Source organism: Xiphias gladius, chromosome 11 (genome assembly GCF_016859285.1).
Source record: "Xiphias gladius isolate SHS-SW01 ecotype Sanya breed wild chromosome 11, ASM1685928v1, whole genome shotgun sequence".
Taxonomy (NCBI): Eukaryota; Metazoa; Chordata; class Actinopteri; order Istiophoriformes; family Xiphiidae; genus Xiphias; species Xiphias gladius.
In genome coordinates, this window is record NC_053410.1 from 20,303,159 (window position 1) to 20,325,198 (window position 22,040).

General features: G+C 39.8%; 1 protein-coding gene across 1 annotated transcript in view; it reads right to left on the reverse strand.

The window, feature by feature from the left end:
- plpp4 (phospholipid phosphatase 4) overlaps positions 1-22,040 on the reverse strand; it is a 45,337-nt gene that overhangs the window by 12,661 nt on the left and 10,636 nt on the right. Inside the window, exons 2-3 of the mRNA XM_040139804.1 lie at positions 5,682-5,790; positions 711-801 (exon numbers count right to left, since the gene is read on the reverse strand). Of these exons, the coding sequence (XP_039995738.1) occupies positions 711-801; positions 5,682-5,790 (200 nt within the window). The remainder of the gene's footprint in view (positions 1-710; positions 802-5,681; positions 5,791-22,040) is intronic.

The following is a 22,040-nucleotide window of genomic DNA, read 5'->3' on the forward strand; positions in this document are numbered from 1 at the left end:
TATGGGATGAAAAATAAATAAGTCGGTGGGTAGTTAAAAATAAGCTACGTTTTAACTGCAGACCCAGCTGAAAAACAACTTTCTTGCTCATTAGGTCTTGAGGTTCAAAGACATGTTCAGAACCATGATCATGTAGAAACCTGACAGAATAATGGGCTCCCTTTTATTCTTTGTACTTCTGTGCAATGTTGTTTTCCTGTGCAGCTCGTAGAAATGCTTCTCTGCAGGCAGCAATGGGCTGGTTAAGTTCGAAACAGCACTGTAATCTCTAAACCGATGCACTGAACCACCCTCTCTCTCTGTTTGTCTCTTTAATTGGATTTGTGTTAAACTTTCTTAATGCTCTCTCAAGTGCCGAAGCCTCAGCAGGCCTCTTGTCCCCCGGGAAATGGCAAACAGGAAAAGTCAGTGTGAGAGAAATGCCCAGATGCTGTGTTAGAGCTAAACAAATAGCATGCAATTTTAAAAAGGTGTTAATACTCATGGCTGCTGTGATTAAGATAAAATTGTGTGTTACCATGTTGACTGTAACAGGGGTCACAGTGTTAAAAGATCTGAACAATAAAGTACTTGTAGGTGACCGATTAGCCCATAATTTCAGGTTAAACTTGGGAAAGATGAATATTAAAGAGTGAGAAAATTAGAACGAGAGAGGGCTATTTCGTGGTTATTAAAAAACTCCAACAAATGCAGTATGTGCAACAACTTACCTAAACAGGCCTCTTTGATTTCTGTCTTGTCCGTCCTCTGAATTATCTTCACCACAAATATCACTGCCAGTGGGGTAAGGAACGAAATTGCCTGGGAAGAAATCAAGAGAAAAAATTTACAATTATTACTGTGACATTAGAGATGCACTGCAGAATTCCTTTTTTCCAGGTTAATTGTAAAATGACTTTTGCTTCAGGGAATGACATGAGTCTCTCTGTTAACCAGAGTTAATTTCAACAAGGCAAACTGAGGAGCCAAACAATCTTCTTTATTGATCAGTGGGGTTTCCCAATTGCACAGAGAATTTTATGAAAGATTTGCATCCCCCTCACGCCCCAAAATGTATTAATTACTTTCTGGCCAAATTCAATATATTTTCTTTCCTTAAGCAACAGAGAAAGTAAGAACAAAGGTTGGGTTTCAATTCCATTTTTATGACAGACATATTTAATATCCTCTGACTGCTGTTCATCAGCTCTGCAGTTCAGCAAAGTGTAAATCGGTTTATCTCAGCCAGTTATAAACTAATTTTGCACCTCACTATCCTCTTTGAAGTAGGTGGGTTCGAACTTGTCATCATACTTGGAATTGCACTCAGGAGTGCTCTAATATTTACTGTCTGAATGTGAAATGAAACAATCCAGTATGTCCTTGTGACATTGGGCACAGACATGAGTATAGTCAAAATGTCAATTTTCATCTTAGAGACGTTCTACTGTTTCCTCTGTAGCTATTAACAACAGAGTGCAAAACATGGCTTTAGAATCCGTGCAAAATAGCAATGCAGCCATGTTGTATCATGGGTAGTATCATATTATATGCCTATAATGTCTATGGGATACATTGTGATTGCACCTGCAGATATAATCTCTTTCTTCATGGTACATTGCTCACTTGTACCAAAGACAGACAGACAGACAGACGGTAATAAAGACAGACACAGGATCAAGTACAAAAAGGATTGAAGCAACAAAGCTGCAACTCAGGAGCTAGTGACATCTATCACATTTCCCAAAAAAAGCTGTGTATCATTGACCTTTCAGTCACATTAGTTTCCATTACTTTCTCACTAAGGTTATGAGGGAATCCAGGAAAAAACAAAACAAAAAAACACTTCTTTCTCTGTCAGGTTGAGACTTTCACATCCCTCAGAATTTATGTGGGGTGAAACAACTATCCTGAATGGAACCAGTACCAGAGTTGGCCCGACTTTGGTGTTTGCTTCGGCAGCCGTGGTTGTTGCTTAACTGGACATTTACATTTACAACTCCTAACAGTATTTTACTTATAGTCGCTTTTCACAAGCTATACATTGGCAATCCTGAGAGTATAATACAGGTGTCCAAGGTGTGAAGAGTCATATGTAGGTTAGGAAAGCACAGAGAAACACATTAAAGTATTTAAAAACATCTTAAACATTTGACAACGTAATTGATCGTGTCTCATAATAATTTAGGCAAATTGAAGACACTTATATTCAGACTAATAAATACATGCATATTAACCTTTATTGCGGTTCATTATCATCACATTTCCAGACAGGGTTCAATTAACGCACCCATATGAAGGCTACATGTATGTGCCTCAGTTTAACTGTGAAATCTTCATTCAAAATGATGTAAATGTTACTGGAAACTCTTTTATACATTTTTCTTGGTATGTGAATAGCTGTAACAAAAATCTCTTTCACATGGGTGATAAAACTAAGTAGACATCTTTATAGGTGTAAATCTCATCAAACAATCGATCTGTACCTTTCAACAAGTGCCTGCTTAGAGGGTAGACTATACTCACATTTGCAGCTCTCAGGGAGAACCCCCATTGTCAATAATGTATAGTTAAGTAAAAATAGATCTCAATCAATTTTCAGTTTTTGCAATACTTAGTAGCATTCTGACTGGGAGAAGAAAGGATTTCCTTGAAGATGAGTTTGATTTTCAGGCACAGATTTGAGGGCTATATTCTAATATCCTCTTTACACATTCTTCAAATGCAACCTTTGGCTATACTGAAGAGAAGAGTTGTTCTCAAAGCTCATTGGGCCCAACAATAAAAAACAAGCACTGAGAATATTCCTGCCATTCCTATAATGAGAGAATCCAAGAGTAACTCCTGAGGCTACACACAGGCTAATACAGTATATATCTTAATGAAGGTCGCAGTGAGTCATAATGTAGTTTCAAGTAAATCCCCTCCATGGACTTTTTTTAATGGCCAGATAAATTCTCCACACCTTCAGGGCCACTGTCAGAGAAATGACATTGAAGAAGCCTGACTGTTGGGTGTCAGCACTGGGAGTATTTTCCACAAGAGGCACAAGGGTTGGGGGGAACTTTCTCTCCCACTCATTATTTAGAGGCCTGTCATCAGCAAAGATCCATGGACACTGAAGTTAATATAAACTGTCAACAATTTTCACAAAGTATGTTGATAAAAGAGATATAAGAAATAAGGGCATATATGCTGTGGATAAGCTCGAGAGTTTATCTATTGCTTTTTGACGTTCTGTACCACAGATGAATGCTGCGGGAATTTGTGTGTGTGTGTGTGTGTGTGTGTGTGTGTGTGTGTGTGTGTGTGTGTGTGTGTGTGTGTGTGTGTGTGTGTGTGTGTGTGTGTGAGAGTGTGTGTGTGTGTGTGTGTGTGTGTGTGGGCTTCTTTTACTATATTCGTGGTGCCTGAAACCAGGGAGCCCACTATATTTGTGGGGTCTGAAAGCTTTGTGGGGACCAAAATGCTGGACCCCGGGAGTTTAATTGCCTGTTTTAGGTTTAAGACTTGATTCTGGTTAGCATTAGGTTTACGTTAGGGTTAGGGTAAGGGTTTGAGGCTAGGCATTCAGTTGTGACGGTTAAGGTTAGGGTAGGGGGCTAGGGAACGCATTATGTCAAAGACGGGTCCCTATGAATATAGTAAAACAAGGATGTGTGTGTATGTTTGTATGAGTGAGTGCTTTCTTCTTAATTGGTAGAGGCTTTCAATGTGTAATGCACTTTCAAGTACTTAATAATAACCATCAATATTAACTTGTTTATGAGCAATTAAAAGCTCAGTTTTTCTATTTATGAGCAAATACAATTCTGTTAATGTTTTGATCTTTTTATGTTAATCATTGGTTAAATTGGTCTGGCAAAAGGGCCTCTTTTTTCTTCTTCTTTTTTTTCAGGAAGAGTATTACATATACTGAAGAGTAGCTGCCATTATTTCTCGCTTGAAATGACTGACAGCTAGCATTCGCTAGCTGTCAGCTACTCTGCTTCTGTTTCTGCACATAATGAGATGATGGAGCAGCATAAGATGGAGTGCAGCGCCCAAAACGCATACAGTTCACAAAGAGGTGATCTAAACAAGCAATGGGCAGGCCAGTCTTTGCCTGTTAACTTGGTTTAATATTTTGATTAAACAGTAAATACCTACTAGAAGGTCTTCTGACAAGTTAGACAAAGATGTCCTGCACTACAGTATTAAACATATCAACCTGTCAGTGAAATGATAAACTGAAGCTGTGGACTACGCAGCTAATTCACAAAATAAGTTACAGATATTTCTTGTATGATCTCATGAAATAGTTTTGCAGTAGCCTGTAGGTTTTTATAATCCCATTACAAGTTCCACAGTGTCATCACTGCCACATAACAGGGCAACATCATAATACATCAGGGCAGTAGCCCTGATCACACCCCTCCTAACAACTCTGTATTAAACCCGCGAAAGATAGTTTGCTCACTGTTTGATGAGTTGGAAAAAGAGTTTATTGTATATCAGGAGTAAAGGGTATATAATGCCATCGTCATCAGGGCTGAATTTTTGCCTTTGAGCACCAGTATGGAAAACATATTTAGAAGATATTCATATTACAGCAGATTTAAAAAGCTGTTCTGGCTGCTGTTTGCGGAGAAATAATTAGAGCACTTACAGTAACTCCCCCATAAAACCACGACTTTCTTCCCACTTCTCTTGGTGAATGGATTAAACAAATGATATAGAATGTGGTTATTAGTGACATTAAGACGTGCTTATAGGTGTATTTTTGAACTTTGGACCGAGCCAGGCTAGCTGCCCCCCCGCTTCATGTTTTTATGCTAAACTAAAATAACCTCCTCCTGGCTCTAACATTAAACTTATTGCACAGACATGAGAGAGGTATGAATCTTTTCATCCAATTCATGGCAAGAAAGCAAATAATCATATTTGCCAAAATTTTCAACTATTTTACTCTCTATTGAATCTGCTCCTATTGTTAAAATCTCATAAATTATCATATTTAAATTGTCACCCAGAATTTCATGTCATTAGAAAGTGTTTACTTTTGGTAGCTGATAGGAAAAGTTGGAATTAAGTATTTCAGGTTTTACAGCAGCGATTTCTTTTTTGTCATCCCTGTTGTTGGCATATGTTACCATAATCACTCTTTGAAAATAAGACCATCTAGTGTCCGCCATCTGAGTCTGAAAACAATGTATGACTCACAAAAAAGAGCTCTGTCATTACCAGTATGCTGTACTGTAAGTGTACTGAGGCCGGTGACTGTTGCTGAGACTGCACAAAGAACAAAATCAGCACATATGCTCCTATATGTGCTGGATAGAATTGCTTTACGTTAATTGCACAATGTTTAAAGTATGAGCCAGAGGAAAAGTATTTTCAGTCCCTGCTGCATCTGTTAGAAATTCATCTTAACCCAGCACCTCCCACTTCTGTCCAAGAGGAGATGATATTTACATTGGAAGCGCTAATCACCAGAGTTCTGAGAGCCCCTTCTCTATCAACACCATTCAGACCTCACCTCAACAGTGGAAAGAAGCGGCTTAACAGTATTGATTGTCCCATGTGAAGGATTTTTTTATACCACACAGATTAGTAGGAATTAAGCAGAGTATGTTGGTTCATGCAGAACTCAATAATGACGAAGTATTTAGTAGTAATCAAGTCTGTAATAAGAGGAATGCATAATTACAGCAGGTACTTACGAACATGACCCTCTTGGGAATGTGGTCTGACTCAACGAGAGGATTCTTGTAGAGCCAAAGCTCCTCTGGTTGAATCACCCTCTCAAAGGGCTCCAGAAACTCTGTAAATCTGTGGCCAAAAAAGACAAATGTACACTGATCAGTTACTCGTTTCTGGGCATTCAGCAGATGCTTTTACAAAGAGCAGCATACAGTGAACCATATGAGATATCACATGCCTTTTTAGTGTGCACAGTCTTATTATGCTTAATTTTCTGCATCTGTCGGCCTAAGGAAAAGAGGACCTGTTGATTCTTCCATAAGGACAAACACAAGCGAGGCTATGTGAACAGGGGGACTTCACCTGAGATCACCTACACTAATGGGCCCTTCTGTCTCACACTCTTACTGAGTGCATGCTCCTGCTTCCTCCAGCCCTGCCTGTCTGGTACAGTCTTGTTCTGCGTAGTCTCGGCAACGTCTTTTCGTCACTGCAAACTGAAACCATTCAATACACTGCTCTCTTGAATAATTCTGCTACAAGATACCTCCTAGGGCCATAGAGAGCTCCAAATATTTAAAACATTAAACTCACAGCAGAAGTAGATTGTTTGAACCTACAATGTAACTGGGACATTGTCTCCTAGAAAGAAAATGCAAAAAAATAATACAGAAATTTTAATCTCACTCTGTGCGTCCTTCTGAAGAAGTAAAAAGAAGTAAAAATATATGAAAAGTACAGCTGCCCGCTCAGAGGCTGAGATTCTGGGACTACTGACAAAAACTTACTTAAGGCCTCAAAATAGAAAATATCTCAGATCCTTGGCATATTCCAGGGCCTGTGTCTAGCTCTGGGTCCCCCTGTATCATTCTGTCTTTCTTCCTCTATTCAGCTCCCCTGCCAACAGCACATTCGTTATGACAATGTATTGGCTCTATAATTTTCTTTTAAAAAATATCTAGATCAGTGAATCCCAACAAGGGGGGTACTTCTGTAGCTACCTAAAAATAATTGATAAATGGAGGAAATAAACAAACAAACAAACAAAAGAAAACCCCAAATAAATTATAACAGGGGAGGCAGTTGCCTTAAGTTTGTGGAAGGATTCTTGGGTCCAGCAGTTCATTCCCCAGATGAAGTTTGAATCTAGGTGGAAATACTGATTGAGTAATGCTCTCCCAAACAACTACTTGCCCTTCAGCAAGGCATTGGTCACACATCTGCTCTAGTAGAGCTGCTCACTGGCCAGCGGCAAGAGTGTGAGGAAATCGTGGATCCAGCTGCTCACGGTGAATCTAACTGTGGAAATGTGAAGGAGGCCACTTGCTAAAAGGCACATTAATCTTCTGCAAACCTTTCTGACATAAAAATGGGGTAATGTACAACAGACGTTCTTATTTTCCCTCTCTTGAAGCTGCAGGAAAATCAATTATATGTTTGTAATCTCTCTAAAAGACATGCAGCGTGTTACACACTGTGGAAAGTCTATTTGTTGGTCCGCTGGTAACCATGTGTCAAGATGTTTTAGCAAGGGAGCAGCCTCATCAGTACTAGCTCATTTTACACCTTGCTGAGCCCATATGCATGATTCACTTCAGCAGCATTACATATATGGTATGTGGTGCACAATAAAATACACCAAACTAATGACACACAACGCGCTTCATGAATTACTCCGTTTTCCCAGTCTGTCCTCTCTTCAGCTCTCTTGTTCAGACATCATTGGCAGGGAATGTCATTTTAGTCCCCAGTGATTAAAAGCAGGGAGACAGAGCATAGACAAATAGTGTCAGTCAAGGCAGACCCCCACCCCAATCCACACACACACACACACACACACACACACACACACACACACACACACACACACACACACACACACACACACACATATTTCACCCACCTCTTCTCTGAACACAAACACAGAGCTCCCAGGTCATTAAATACTGCAGTGGTCTACCTGTCACTCTATAAGGCTTATCTTGCATCCAACCCCTAACGTCTTAATGAGTTGAGGCGCACACTCCCCCGAGGTAACTGCATAAATATAATTCATCCTCATAACATTTACTTTCATGGTTTACATTAGAATGCACAGAGCATGCAGAAAGTTAAAGCAGCTTTTAGGTAGGTATCATACTTAAAAGTTTTTTCCATACTATTTGGCATTTTTTTTCCTACATTCATTCAGTGGATTTACAATCTGTAATTACTTCTGTATAATGTAGTTTTTATTGGTAATTCAGATTTCCTACCTAAGCATGAAGGATTCACAACTTTAATGTTAAACATCCAGTCATACAATCAAAAATATTAGAAAATCATTTATAACTTGTCATCAATTAATTTAAAACAGCATAGGCAAATATTTTGAACTGACATGAAAAATTTTATAAAACGATGCAGCTACAGAAATTTCACTATGACACTTTATTTTCAAATATTTTCACCATCACCTTGTTTACTGGGGATGATCACTTTCATAAGCTGAAAATTAAAATGCCTTTTGGACATGTAATAATATTCCTCATTCTTTTGGAGAAATTGGATTAAATCTCCCCCAACAAATCAATACCACCCTCAAAGGATTTCCCTTGGCTCAAGATTCAGAGGGTTTTTTTGCCGCATCTTCTCTTTTCCAATGATAAACTTTATTACAAGAAAGACTCCAATGCGGTTTAGGTGTGCTTTAAGGGCTCCAGGTCCCAAACATCAAGCACACAGTTGGAATTAATCAAGGCTTCATCCTTGACTCAGTATGAATGGAAGTGCCTGGCCTTTGAGGGAATGAATTTTACTTTACTGTAATTTACAGGCTGAGATGAAAGCAGTAGGAAGTGCATCATTTCCATGCTGGTGACAGAGGATGCATTTGTTGTTGTGAGGAGGGAAGGACAATGTGGATTACAGTCACATTAGTAGAGCTAATATCAGAGCTTGGGGAGGTAATGACATGCACAGCATGCCTCCCAATTTATCCTGCTGGGAAATAATTGTAATCACATTTATTCAAAGACAGAAACAAAAAGGGTGAGATGTGGTGGTAGTTCGCCTTATTGTAGAAACGAACTAAGAACCGGTGCATTCAGATAGGCAAAATCCTAATATGTGTCATTTATGGCTTCTTCTTTTGCTCATTTCCAATCTTGAAAATCTACGAGAAGATTTCAACCCTTACTGTAGAGTAAATGACATTGAGAGCAGGAGCTACAGAGACAATGGGAAGAGACAAAGACACGGAAAGAGGAAAAGAAGTGTAAAAAAAAAATCTTGTACAAAGGCAGACTCCCATCAGTGCTCCAATGAGGCCCTAGGCCCTATGACAAGATCTCTGGGCAGAACAGATGAGCTCTCTACATGTCCATAAACACGAGGCAAACAAAAGGCCCCTTAACTCAACATCGCCTGCTGGCTGCCTGGGGAGTACCTAATTCTGTTTTATCAGCTTCTGTTAGCTTAGTGTACAGACGTTATTGAGCAAAGGCATAAAGATTTCTATAGGGGCCAAACCATGACAGATTAACCGACAACCTAGCAGGCCTGAGGGGGAATCTGTAAAGTTCTTAAGATTATGGCATCGAACTTTTGAAAAACTTTAGAGATATATACTGGCAAGAAGCCTCATTTTTCTGCAAATAGTTTAATTGTAGGGGCCATTTATGCTCAGTGGATGCAGAGTATGCCACATATATCCACATTAATTTCCATAAAGAGCAAACTATAACTACTTTATATTCTTGGCTTTAAAGCTTCACATCTGACCTTTTCTAACTCAAGAACTTTTTAGCTTTTCGTATCTTCCCTGTTCTTCTTCATTAAAGCTCTGCAATTGGGCCAATTTTTCATCACCCATTCCTTTCCATCTCCACTAGATGCATATTCTAAATCTGACTAGCACAGCCACAGCCAAGGAAATAAAACTGAATTATTTCTCAAGATCTCCTCTCTCTCCCCACTGCTGAAACACTATGAAGAGTAAGCACATAACAGCATCAAGAACAATACGAGCAGCTAATAATTTAAAAGCTCTTGATTTACCGTACAATGCACTGTGGGCAGAAACTGTGGCTCTGGCCTTGGGAATACATATTGTCTGCTGTACCACCGCGACAGAAAGTAAAAAGTCGAGAAATTCCACCTTAATTAGTTAGATATGCTGCAAAGCAATTAGGCATACAGAAGAGTGGAATAGCTTAGTTGGATTAACTTCAGGCAAGCTCCCATTTTCGCAAAACTAAGTCTGAGAGTAATCTGTCTTTGGCTGAATGCGTGTGTGTCTCTGTGTTGGTGTCTATGTTAGCGTATTCATGCCTCATGCCTATCATAGATACATCCAAAAGGAAGCTGAGAATTTTCATCAATATTGATCGTATTATATATGCTAGCAAGGGTTGGCCAAGCAGGAGCTAAATGCCCAGAGCCATTATTAAGCTATAGTCATACAGCGTTTATCTACAGGTGCAAGAGCCCACAGAGCAGCGCTTACACTGCATTGCTCACTTAGCAGACACAGTGTATGACCTTAACCTCTCAAGGGGAATGGAAAATATCAGGGGGCTTTAAAATGTCCTTAACACAGAGGCACAAAGCACCGCACATTGCAGGTTGTGTGTTCAGATGTCTTGGAGTTAGCTCAGGGCAAGTCTTGTCCTTTGTAAGTTGCAACCCAGGGAAAGATTCAAAAGGATACAGGGCTTTTTGTCCACTCACATTTGATTGCATTTCCACTCTCAGTAGGTGCACAATTGGCAATCAGGAGCAAGTTGTGTGTGTGTGTGTGTGTGTGTGTGTGTGTGTGTGTGTGTGTGTGTGTGTGTGTGTGTGTGTGTGTGTGTGTGTGTGTGTGTGTGTGTGTGTGTGTGTACGTGTGTGTGTAGTGAAGAGATTGAGAGAAAAAAACTGGAGCTGACCATCTGCCAGATCTGGGACAGAATTTTAAATGACTTTTCCCACCAGATCAGAGGTGGGCCATCATCACTGCCTTTCTCTCAGTCTGGTCACACCCACATCACCCCCTACTTATTACTCCCATCATTTAATCATAAAGAAGGGAGCTATTGAAAAGTGACTTATAAGATCCAAAAGCTATTAGGATCAGAGGTTGTGTTGAGCCCTGTGGGAATTTCCCATCCTTCGCTGTTCAGTGCATCTTCCGGTTCATTTACTGCTGGTAAATTCCTCCTCCTCCTCTTACAAGCCATCAAATCCATGTTGAGAGCTTGGGCCTCCATATGTTTTATATATAAAAATATGTATTATATGTATGGTAGAAATGACAGTCAGAAGGAGAGAATAATAAGGCATATGAAGAGACAGAATGGTGCAGCAGACTATTTGGTGGCCCTTTGATTCATGGCCAAGTTATGTCCCAGTGGTGGCTGGCACACAGACAGACTGTTCTGGAATGGCCAAATCAGCAATATACTGCTTGGACGGCCGCTCGACACGTCTTAGCTCAAAGGCCTTTGGTTGTTGCACAAACCAGTTTTAAATTAAAAGGGTGATCATTCTCAGAATAAGCGTTCCAAAACTGTTAGGACATCGTAAGGATATGTTTAAAATACACTTTTGCACTCTGTATTTTGTGCCTCAGTAAATCGTACTTTATCAAAGTGTTATGTCTCAGCGTGTGAAGTTTGTTTTCTGAAATCTTCTATTTCATTTGTAAAGAGCTCTGTAAAAAATGTTTGTTAAAGGTGTTACATCATAAAGCTAATTTGACATCGCCTAAATATATAAAATTGGAGGAAAGTTCCAGACAATTAGGATGCACCACATTAGGAGAAGAGGTAAGATACTTTGAGTTGTCATTAGAACCATGTAAAAAAGCAGAACAGCACTGTATTCAAATATTAGAAAAATCTATAAATTAAAGTAGTAGTTTGAAATTTTGTAATATATGCTTATATCATCACCACTCTCATATCTGTCTTTTCAGTATGAAGCTACTGCCAGCAGCAGGTAAGCTTAGCTTAGCATGAAGACTGAAAGCAGGGGAAACAGGCCAGCTTGCTAGTTAACACATTATATGTTGTTTCTTTATACAAAAAACAAAGTCTAAAAATGACAAGTTGTGGTTTTAGAGCTGGTTATGTGCTGGAGTTTTTCATTTTAGAGGCAGAGTTTGTTACTTTCTGCCAAACCCAGGCTATCTGTTTCAACCAATTTCCAGTGTTTATGCTAAGCTAAGCTAACTAGCTGTTGGCTCCAGCTTCTTATTTAAAGGACAGCAAAAAAAGGGAACAAGCATATTTCCCAAAATACTCTCTCCTTTATGAAATGTACTGTTTGTTGGTATTTGGGAAAACTCTCAGTACTGACCATAATAAGCATCACAAGGTAATATTCATTGACACTGTATTGGGTTACAATGTAGAAGGTTACCCAATAACCTGGTAGTGGGACAAAAACATATTTTTTACCCAGGTCTATTAGGAATACAATAAACGGATATGTTTTCACAGTGCACATCAGATCACATTGGCGTTCCCAGAGTTGTCAGTGTTACCAGATACAGCTGGTTGGTTTCCAGCCCAAAAACTGTTAAAAAAATCGCCAAAGCACACACGAAACTGTCCAAAATTATTTGATCCATATTTAGTTCAGTATTTGAACTGCTACAAATACTTACTGCACCATACTTAAAAGCAATGCACACCAGCAGCTGAAGCCTACATTAAAAAAGCAACAAACAACAGCAGCAGCCAACCACAGCAGAAAAAAATCCCAACAACGAAAGGCTGCTTTCACATGATAAGCCTTAATTATTTGTAGGCCCAATCCCAATGTCCACACACTTGTACACAGGGAGTTTGAGGCATGTTCGCTCTAAGTCCATGAGGACTTAGGGCTGTCCCACTGTCAAATCGTCAAGTGCATGACGGTTCTCTTTCAGACATTTTGCACCTTTATGCAGAATTTCTGTATGTATGTACTTCTGCAGACTTTGCCTGAGGGAATTACACACCTTTCATAATATTGTGACGTTAAACACGGGGTAAACAGGGAAAGCAAGCATGGTCCAACCAACCTTAACGTTACAAGAAAAAAAAAAAAGTTTACATTTAAGTATAAACACATAGCTCACTGGTGGTTCATAGCCAGAACTGTGGGTAGTTGTTTGTCCGATGATGGCATGATGATGAATTCCAAATGTGCTTTCATCAGATCTGATCCAACAACATTTCTATTTTGTTTACAAACAGGGAGCCAACAACAAACACTCCAATTAATCCAACCGCGGATCGAGTACGAGCCCCACTTTACTGGCCAGAGAAATGCTTCTGCTCAAGGTTTCAAGGGAGTATCCAGCTAGTAAACTTTAGAAATGTCAGTTCATGATTATTCAGCCAGCCAATGGATGACTGTAAACACAACAGCTAGAGCTAACACATGTGCCATAAATTGGCCTTCTTTGAGGCATTGCACAAGACTCTGGGCCAGAGGGACTTGTGAACATCATTGCCACAGCAGTTGCCTCATCACCACATGTTGCAGAGGACCCTGGTGAGGTTCCCAGTCCCTCATCTCTAGGGTCATCTACTACCCCAATCCAACTGTCTGGGGGTTCCAAATGGTCCAAACCAAAAAAAAGAAAAAGAAAAAATTAGGTTGTAGAGTCCCTAAAGGAGTACACAGAAAGGCAGGAGAAGAGGCTGAGGAAGCTAGATGAAAGGGAGAGAAAAAAAGATAAAAAGAGAGCAGCTGGACAACCTCAGTAGTATCTTTGTGAAGCTGTTGGAGAAGCACAAATAGCCTTTTAATTTTTTTGGTTTGAATATTTTAATGTATGGTTATCTCCACTATGGATTTGTTTTATCTGATTTCTTTGAAATTACGTATGATTAAAAATTACATAGATTTCTGTTTCCGTAAATCAAGTGATTCCTCAGTTAAAAACTGTATGCCATTAAACATGAGTTGCTTTTCATCCGTCTCAGTGCAGCATTGAGATTGTGTTGAATTCCTTCCTTCAAAACATCAGGACTCATGCATTCGTTTAGTGAAATATGCAGAACGCAAAAAGTTAAATTCACATCTATTAATTAAAATACAGCAGTGTCTTAAAGATTGAGGTTGCTTACAGAGCTCTGGACCAGACTATGCATCCCTGACAAGCATACAGCATTCACATCAGTTCATGAAGTCTGAGTGACTATTCTCTCCCTGGTCCAGCAGATATTAAGTTTAAACATAGTAAATAACATTGTCGGCATGGTCATCTTCTTATTGGCTGAGACCTCCGTCACTCCTCAGGTATTTGCTTCCCTCGTATGGACATTTCACTCTGTACATGATTGACTCTACCTATTTAACGACTTATCTGTAGAAAAAAGACGTAGAAAAGGACAAGAAACTACACAGCACCCAAGGACGGTTTTTCAAATTGTCATGCTGTTTCCATATAAGGGGTTGTTTTTCACATATAGATACCCATATATCTTTGGGTGCATTCTTTACAGAATAACACCTCTGTTTAGTACAAGCACCTGAGTTTAATAAGCACCATAAGCTGCTTTCTTTTAGTCTCATAGTAAGGCAATATATAAAAACACATAAAAATAACCCTTCAATTGTCAGCATGAATATTGAAATAGTTTGCTTTAAATGGGCAATGTGTAAGAACTGGCCAACTGTCGAATTCATAATTCAAACCAAATAAGGAAAGCATATTACCAGAAAGTTGGGGTGTCCACCCTTAACATAAGAAACAAGAAATGCACTCTATGGTACTTGAGTATCAAAACACATTTGGATCCATCACAAACTAGAATTACAGAAGGTAGTAATGTAGTTATTTATAGCTTTATGACCACAAACTTAAATTATTTCAACAAGTTGAACAGAAATGTTTTAAGGTAAAGACAGGGTTGCGTTAGCCGCTATCAATGTAAACTAATAGGGATTTGACTCAACCTTGCATTCATTTAAATGTACAAGAAACAATCTTCTTCTGACATAATTACAATCCCGTAATGGGGCCTGAGGGTCCTGGGTGCCAATATGTGGGCATATAGTCTGTCCCCTATGTGGACACCACTCCTCTCCTCGATGCCATAAAGTTCAAGGGGAGCAAGGGGACCAATTTCTTCTCCCTGAAGCTCTAGCTCTTCCATGATGCCTCCATGTGTGAGGCAAACATTGTGGAGGAAGGCACAGGCCAGGGCAACCTCTGAACAGAATTTGTGCCTAACCTCCAAAGCCTTGAATAAAGTGACGCACCTGAAAAAAACTCTTTAGGCAACTCTTGGACCCCTGACCTGTTGAACACAACATAGGTGGGACACACAAGCTCCAGCTTCCACAGAAATTCCATGGATGGCACTCACAGTTAGTACAAGACCAGGAGTTCTTTCAAGAGCTGCAGCATGTTAGGACCACTTGCTTATTCTCAAGTGACAGAGTGCTTGCCTCCAACTACTAACTGAATGGTGTCTCCAAGTCGGGCTGTTGTTCATTATTCATATTGAGAATGCTTGGCTTGATCATATTCCTCATTTTTCACACATACAGCCAGTTGAAGGCCTGAGAAATTGCAAGGGGTTATAAATGTAATTGGAAGCTCATGACAAGGGGAGCCTCCATCTCCCAAGAGAAGAGGCATGTATGGCAGCCACTGGAACTGGGTTAAGGTCCTGAGATCCTGCAGTCCCCAGTCTCTAACTGAAGGCACATGTCTCTAACTGGCAGCAACAGGACAGGAGGGAAAAAGTGAAGGTAAGGGCTGTTGGTCTTGTTTTTGTACATTTCACTCAGAAGCCGCGCAGCGTAGCACTGTTTGGAGCTTGCTGTCAGACCAAAATGTAAATTGAGTGCATCTTCTTGATCGATGATTCTGTCAATGCAGTCTGCTGTCACTAACCAGCAGGTGAGACTTGGAGAAAACAATTTCAAAGGACATCCTCCACTGTTAACTGTCTCATTAAGAGTTCGGTAGTCACTCTGATGCTTACCTGAACAGGCAAACCAGTTGTAAGTCTCCCTGATCAAACAGCATGTTCAATATTGCAAGGGAGCTGCTGCATTGCTTTCTGAGCTCCAACATCCAGGGAATGGCATAAACATCTGATTAACTGTAAATTATGCTGCTTAAGTTTGAGCAGCATATGCATGGAATGGTGTCTCCCTACCATGATGCTTGCTCCATCTTTGGCTACCCCTACCATATTTGCTATATCCAGTACATTAGCTTGCAAAAAGCCAATGAGGGCATCCACAGACCCACTAGCATCAGCGTCCAAAAGGTTGATCAGTCCCAGGTTAAGTGCTCACAAATCAATTGGGTTTCTTTGAATGATAAAGATTTCCTTTATCCCCTTCTATTGAAGCGTGTATTCAGATCACGCACAGGTGGATTTGATCTACTCATCAGAGGAAGTAACTTATTTTGAAGCCAGTGTATACCTATTATAAATAAGGCTGTGCCTTGAGTTTCCAGCAGATCATTGCTTACTATGTAGCATTGTGATGTTGGGAAAATGGCATCAGAAGTAAGTGAAAGTGTCAGAAGTCAAATTGTTATTCTAAGCAAAGAGGAACTTTCTCATTGTCAAATCATGGCTAGACTTAAGGTTTCTAAGGGAAACCTTAAGTATGGATGGAATTCTAAACCCTTTGCAGAAACTGAATCAGTTGTATCCAAAGTGCAATCTGGCAGACCAAAAGTCACTACAATGTCAGAAAATCAATATATCAAGCTTAGTTCCCTGTGAGATAGAAAAGCAACTTCATCACAGACACAGAATTTTCCCAATGAAGGACACAAGACTCCAGTCAGCAAAAATACTGTCAAAAGAAGGCTGACTTGTAGTGTTCTCAGAGGAGGAGTAGCAGTTTCTCAACCACATCTTATGAGAGGAAACAAGGCCAAACGATTCAAGTTTGAGGTAACAGTAACAGAAGGGCGTATGTTTGGAGACAAACAAGAAAGGGAATGATACCGCAATGTATCAAACCAACAGTGAAACATGGTGGTGGGAATATTCAAATCTGGGGCAGATTTGCCTACACTGGAGTTGGACACCTACACCCTGACCAAAGAGAATTACCACTACATTCTTCAGAGACATGCTATATTCCCTGGTGTGCATTTTTGTGGAGAAGGATTCATATTGCATCAGGATAATGCCCCCAAACACACCTCAAAGCTTTGCAAGAACTACTTGAGGACCAGAGAAGACCAAGGAGTCCTGACTGTCATGGACTTGCCTCTCACTTTAACTCATCTCAACCCACTTGACTAGTGATCTCAGACTATTGGACCCCGCTGTATATGTTTGAAAACCGCCAAACTGCTCCCAAACCAGTCCAAATTTTGTTCAACCACCCAAACCAATTTTGACCCGCACAGTCAAATCTGGCAACACTGAGAGTCGTGCATCAACCTACAAATTAATTAATTAATGGATGAGAGTCACAGCAGATAAGCCTCAGTTTATCACAAATCCATAATTTACACACTCAACACTGCTGGAGGGATTAAAGTACAGCACACGTTTTGCTTAAGTTTCCATTTCTTCCTCCACACCGAAAAAAAATCCTGCATTTGCTATTCAAGCAAAATCAAATGTAACTCCTCTGGCACGGCTGGATTAAAATAAGAACAACTGGGTATCTTTAATTTAATAAAGCGCTGCTGCTGCAGTTTGATTAGGGGTGGGTTACAGTGGAGGAAGAGGGGAGGCAACTGACAGACTGTAGACACATTCTTGATTTAATTATACCTCTTTGTTTCATTCATTAAGGGAGCCGTACACCAGAGCAGAGCACTGATGTCATCACGTTTAATGTGTGCATATTTGTGGTATTGACTGAAGGCCTGGGGATATCTTTATAACTTTAAATAAGGCTAGCATCTACCTGGCAGATTCCCACTGGATTTCAGAAACCTAAAATCATGACATTTGAGGCTGCTTGTTTTGGCTGAAAGGGGACCAGAGTACAGGCAAATGTGTGGAAATGTGTGGAAGGTATTAAGCCTGAAAGTGAGGTTTTGTGGCTAGTTATGGCATTGGGCTGAAGTTTGGTGACAGAACTGAGACCTGGGGACTGGGGCTTTGGGCAGTATTGTGCCTTCAAGGTGAGGAATATCAATTCTTATACCCTTTTCTAATAATTGTCACAGCCTGTGGAAACAATATGATTATATTGTCAACCCAAAAATGGAGTCATACACGTGCTCTGTGGAAAAAAAATTACACACATGACATTAACATCCTCATCTGAATTTACTATACAGTAAACTGCAAAGCTAATGTATTCATATTTAATCAACATAATTACTGAGATGTGTTCAAAACAGACATTATGTATTTTCCTAGAGACTTCTTATAATTTACTCTGCAATGTCAGAATTCTGCAATTGCAATAAATCAAACCCCAACCTCTGTCTCGGTTTGTGTTAGTGTTTACTGTCAGGGCCTTGACCAAAGATGTCAAGAATGCACAGCATTGGTCCTGTCACAGGCAAGGGAGGGAGGGGAGTGGGATAGATGCTGAGTGACACTCAGCTAGCTCTGGCATCCCCGGAGATATCTCTTCTCAAGTTGACTAAAGGCGAGACAAAAAAAGAAAACACCATCCTTTCCTAGTGGTGGGATACAGAGGAGAATGCAGGGTTATTTTTTCAGTGTTAATTACCCATTCACACTGGCTAATTCAAGAAGATGTATTAAAAAGCCACTATATAATGAGGAGCAATACAAATGCTGGCTTGGTCAGACTACAGGTGTCTGTTCATGATAAAAGCCCCAGAGACACTTTGAAAAAGGTCAGAGGCCCATATTTGAGACAGGCATTAGGAAAAGCAGTGGTCTGAAGCTGGCAGGACACGGCCAAAGGGAGACAGAGGGACTGGGGAATCAAGGCAGCATGGTGAGGGGGGGCTTGGCGAGATAAGTTTCCAACCCTCAGTAGGAAAGAAGGGAGCCAGGCTGCTATACACAGATGATTTACCAGCAGGCTTCACAGGTCCAAACCTTGTATTCATTGAGGTTACTGAGTAAATGCATCGACTTTACTGGCTCATTACTGTCAGCTCATCAGATTTGTTGAGCTTTCTTTCTCTCTACTGCAAAGAGGACACTGTCACCCTAAGATGCTGCTGTACAGTTCTGCAGTGCATAGGAGTTATTCTGTAACAAAGTGTTAGAGTTCACTTTTTCTGTGTACCTTACTTTTCTTGTCTTATATGAATTTAAGTCATTCCTAATTTTTCCACTTTGACTTTTGACAATACAGCCTCTCTGTATTTGGTTGTGTTGTCCGAATTTGCAGCACATTTGTCCATTTGGTTGTGTTGTGTGTATTTGCAGCGCATGTGTTGTCAAATTGAGAAAGATGTTTTCTTAATTTGCTTGTGCTGTATTGCATTGAGCTCCCTCGACCACCTTAGATAACAGTTTAGTCTCTCTGTGCTCAGTGGAGAGACTGTCTAATACGTGTTAGCTTCACGTGTGAGGTAGAGGTGGGGAGAGACAGTTAGCCTCTACCAAAAGTCCCATTTTCACAGTAGCCATTTTAACTTGTTAGAATGGAAAAAGGAGTTGTAACAGGTGTTACTAATAACATTAACCATGGCTTTGTTCTAATCAGTTTCCCTATAAGTAATGACAGTGGGTCAGCATACACAATCATTGCCAGGAACCCTGAAACCACAGCTAAATGGAGTTCAGCTAACATTCATTTGACTGTTTTCAACATACTGTGACATGTTACCAACCAATCACAGCTGAATGTGTCACTTGTTCTGTACACTATCAAAATATCTACCATCAAAATGTGAGATCATCCTCCAATAAAAAACGACCCCATTGTTCATAATTATTAATGAATTAGGTTTTATTGTTCCAAGTGATCTAGCGGTCTAGCGGTCGTGTGAGACAGCATCAGGCTTTTTGGCAAATGCTCCAAGACGACCTGTTAACAGTCAAGTGACAAAGCCCTCTAGTAGCCGTAGTAATTGTGACAGGAACAAAGAAGGAAGTCGAGTAATAGTTGTATAGCGACAAAATATATAGGGAGGAGGTCGGAATGGATGACTGGATAGAAAAAACGCTGGACTTTAACAATGGAGACCGCTGTTTTTTTTTTTTACCGTTGCCAAGCGACAGTCAACAGGGTTTCTTTTAACAGTGACCGTTCTATAACCTTAAAGCTACAGCATGTAATTTTTTTTTAAACAAATAACAAATAACATCTTAATGTGGGTAGTTGCTATCAAAGGTTTCTGTCACCCAGAATCATTGAACAGCCTGGCAGCAGAGCAGAGATATTCCCCTCTAAAGTTTTTGAGCGAGCCTCGCCCTTCTAACCAATCAGAGAAGGCAAAAGTTAGGGGGTTGGAGCACGCGACTGTTGATAAATGTTTGAACGTGCTTCTTTTCTACTACTCCTCTTTCACTGAGGCTTTAAGCTAGTATTAGCTGCTTGAAGACGTTGCTATAGCTGAATCACAAGCTAACAAGCTCCCAATTCCTGCATTAGCTACAGGACAAGGATAAGGTCTGTGGGGGCAAAATGGAGCAGGGACAGGGAGGGGTTTGGGTTCACATTTCATGATTTCCAAATGCATATTGTAGCTTTAACCATGTGTTTATTATTGTAACCATGACAACAAAAGTCCTTTAACCTTACCAAAGTACTTATTTTAAACCAAACCTTTTCTGTTTCCACAAATGTTAAATACAGGAGATGTGACAAGTGGATGCGAAAGCTTTAGAGCTGTTTCAAGGCACATTTCCAGCCTTATAAACAAAAGTAATGTAATGAGTAACATAGCTAATTACTTTTGCTGTTGCATAATTCCACAGCATACTTACAGTAATGGATAATATTTTGGCAACATTTCATTCAATTGAAGTTACTATTCATTGAGAAAAACTGGCATCTTTTGAAAACAATACCTGATATCAATCATTGGTGTTTTTAGGTAGACACTGTGTTATCAAACCCTTCTGTTGCCCACATTTGGAAGATACGTTAAAAACTGCTTATTAGCCAGTGCTTAATTGTTTCATGGCGGATTGCTCCTTTAATAAGTGATATGAAATGGTATGAAAATAAACTATTTTAACCTACTGTGCATTTAGGGCAAGAGTTTACTCCAGCTACGCTCCCCGAGTGCTCTGTAATTATCTTTCAACCTTTAGGTAAACCACAGTCACTGAAGGGTGAAATACACGGGATTATATATATATATATATAAATATATATATATATATATATATATATATATATATCAGCTAACCTTGAAATGTTTCAGTCTTCAAAGGTCAGATCTGAGTTTCACTTAATTTCCTTGCTTTGAAACTCATGATTATCAAAAAAAATTAAAACAGGCCTCCTCAGGCACAGATAATTAATTCTGCTGGCAGAATAACTGACATCTATGGTTACCGCTGAGATTAAGAAATCTGTGTTCAAATCTAAACACAAGATATATAAAGACACTTGGGTGGGAGTGTATATGTATGCCTTTGCTTTTGTGTTGGTTTAGTAAGTTAGGAATGAGGGGTAACTATGCTTGGAGTGCCAAAGTAAAAGACTGGGGATGGAAGGGAAGGGAGGTGGAAAGAATTAAACCAAGACAACCTGATCATTCACATTGGCTGTGATGTTGGACACAGATATGGGACTGGGACACAAGGCTGACATTTATCAGTGTTGTCATGCTCATTGTTCATCCTAGCAAATGTCAACGTTGGCAGCAACAGGAGAGAGATTTCAGCTTTGTGTTCACTGAAAGGAAGGGTGAACTATACACACCCCTCAACAACACCCACAGTGTTAAAGCTGGTCATTAGCAGCACCAGAAGCCAAGGTGCACTCCTAAATGCACACAGACACAAACACACACAACCATGTATGCAGGTATACACACATACTGAACATACACACAATAAATACACAGATTTTGATACACAAAAACTCTTGCTTTTCTCTTACAAGCATGCACAAATTCAGAATAACACAGAGTGATGCTGTACTTTCATGGATCTATCAATACATCTGCTGATCTGTAGAGTGTATATACTGAATGTTCTCTCATTGTGACACTTTCCTTGCCTCAGGGTATTTCAATTTCTTTTATTTCCCTTCCTGGTTACTGTTTTCAGCCTACCACTCTGATGAGTTTTGATAACATTTGGATTTTCTGGAAAGAAAATCCAAATGTTATCTTGATCTTTTTCACATTTGCTTGAAAAGGTTGATTTTTTTGAAACCTTGGGGGATTTGTTTGTCACATGTGTAAGAATATTTAATTACTTCTCTTTTGTTGTTTTCGTAAACTACATGTGCAAAGAAAGAATACCTGTGAATAGAAGGAAGAATACAAGAATTCCCGATGCACATACAACTAATATACAGGGGTTGTAGGA